Raw genomic sequence first — 1,871 nt, 5'->3', positions numbered from 1 at the left:
TTTATAAATATTCATACTCTTTGCCATAGGAAAGTTTTTTTTTAAAGACATTTATTTAGTGTCATGATAAGACTGTTACATGTAGCAATCAACAACACAGGTACGAAAACAGTCTGCATGGAAACCCATTGTTGGAATGCTTTACACTTTCCAGAGCAGAAACTAAAATAACCTGTTCTGCAGATAGTCATATCGTGAGTGTCCTGTCCATACTCATGAGCCTTGTCTACAACATGTCTTCTTAGCAGCAAGGCTCTGCCACCACTATGCCTGGTCGAGTTCAGCTGTCTGTTGTAAGCTGTGGCTTCTCTCTCACTTCTCAAGCTCTCTTCTGCTGAGCTTTGCTGCCAGCAGTATTTAACACCTTCTGCCTCTGCTAACGCTCTTGTTATTGCTGGAGCTACCATTGCCACCTTGATTTCGTGGTTTGGTAAAATATTGGCCTCTGCCAACACAGGGTGCGGAGCTTCTGCCTCCAGATGCTCCTCTCTTCATGAGCTCATAGTGTGAAGGTTGGCTGTGGTAACTGACAAAACCAGTGTAGCTTCCGCCCACTTGAAAATGTCTTCCATTACCAATTTCAGTGTAGTGAATCCCTGTGCCATCAAAGGAACCTGGAACACTGCGGTTTCCTCCTCGACCACAACTGACAGAGCCACCAAAACCACCTCGACGACCACCACCAAAATTTCCAGCATCATGTGGACCTCTTGGGCTAGATGAAGCATTAGCCATCTTCTGCCTGGACAGGGCTTTGTTCACCTCACACCTGTAGCCGTTGATAGTCTGGTATCTGTGAATCACAGCCTTGTCTGCAGAATCATAGTCAACAAAGGTTACAAAAGCGAAGCCCCTTTTCTTTCCAGTGTTTCGGTCAGTCATGATTTCAATGACTTCGATTTCTCCATATTGTTCAAAATGACCTCGTAGGTGATGTTCGTCAGTATCTTTAATGCCACCGACAAAGATCTTCTTCACAGTGAGGTAGGCACCCGGTCTTTGGGAGTCTTCCCTGGATACAGCTCTCTTGGTTAGCACCACTCTGCCATCTACCTGGTGTGGCCTGGCCTTCATGGCTGCCTCCACCTCCTCCACGCTGGCATAAGTGACGAACCCAAAGCCCCTGGAGCGCTTGGTGTTTGGATCTCTTATCACCACACAGTCGGTGAGTGTTCCCCACTGCTCAAAGTGCCTTCTAAGACTCTCCTTGGTGGTGCTGAGGCCCAGCCCTCTGATGAAGAGCTTGCACAGCTGCTCTGGCTCCTTGGGAGACTCTGACTTAGGAGACGCTGACTTAGGAGATGCTGACTTGGACATGATGAGAACCTTTTAATAGGAAAAATATGTGATGCGGCTTTAGTGCTCATGGTTGACCAGATGTGGAGGAAGCAGTGGTGTGCTTCTCTCCTAGTGAAACATACAAAAATCCTGGCCTAGAATGTGGCAAACTCCCCTCGCAGAAATCCCACTGGGCACCCAACTGAGGAGCATTCCAGCTCATTCCCCATGCCACGTGGTCTTAGTACCATCTTCACCCTCCCCTGCCCTTCATGCTCCTCACTGTGAGTGGGGCACTAACATCCCCAGGGAGCCTGAAATCCTAAAAGAACCAACTCTCCCCTGCCATTACTCACTGCAGAAACAATATTGCTGCCCTTTGGCATTTCAGGAATATACAGCAGTGGATACCAAGAGTTTACTTAGGAAATACGACATAAAAAAGAGGCCTTCAAATTGCAGTTAAAGTGACAAGCCAAGACAACACACTGTATTGAAATTTTTCCTCAAACTCAGAGCCCTATTCCTGCCTCAGCCTCCCCAGTGCTGGGATTACAGGCGCTCATCACCACACCCAGGCTCACTTCTTTAGA

The 1,871-nt window shown here is 47.6% G+C and overlaps 1 protein-coding gene across 1 annotated transcript; it reads right to left on the bottom strand.

Annotated features, from left to right (window-relative positions):
- Positions 1–40: 40 nt before the first annotated feature.
- On the bottom strand, positions 41–1,498 carry LOC100732394 (heterogeneous nuclear ribonucleoprotein A1-like). Its single transcript, XM_063227731.1, has one exon. The coding sequence runs from the start codon at positions 1,315–1,317 to the stop codon at positions 358–360; it is 960 nt and encodes a 319-aa protein (XP_063083801.1). The 5' UTR covers positions 1,318–1,498; the 3' UTR covers positions 41–357.
- Between the last annotated feature and the right edge of the window lie 373 nt (positions 1,499–1,871).

Source organism: Cavia porcellus, unplaced genomic scaffold, assembly GCF_034190915.1.
Source record: "Cavia porcellus strain 051 isolate PalLab524CR breed Dunkin Hartley unplaced genomic scaffold, mCavPor4.1 scaffold_1, whole genome shotgun sequence".
Classification (NCBI taxonomy): Eukaryota; Metazoa; Chordata; class Mammalia; order Rodentia; family Caviidae; genus Cavia; species Cavia porcellus.
Note: the sequence above shows the minus strand (reverse complement) of the source record. Positions and strands in the feature narration are given on the sequence as shown.

Bases quoted from the DNA above. Each gene is read 5' to 3' on its own strand.
- LOC100732394 (XM_063227731.1), bottom strand. From the start codon at position 1,317: ATGTCCAAGTCAGCATCTCCTAAGTCAGCGTCTCCTAAGTCAGAGTCT.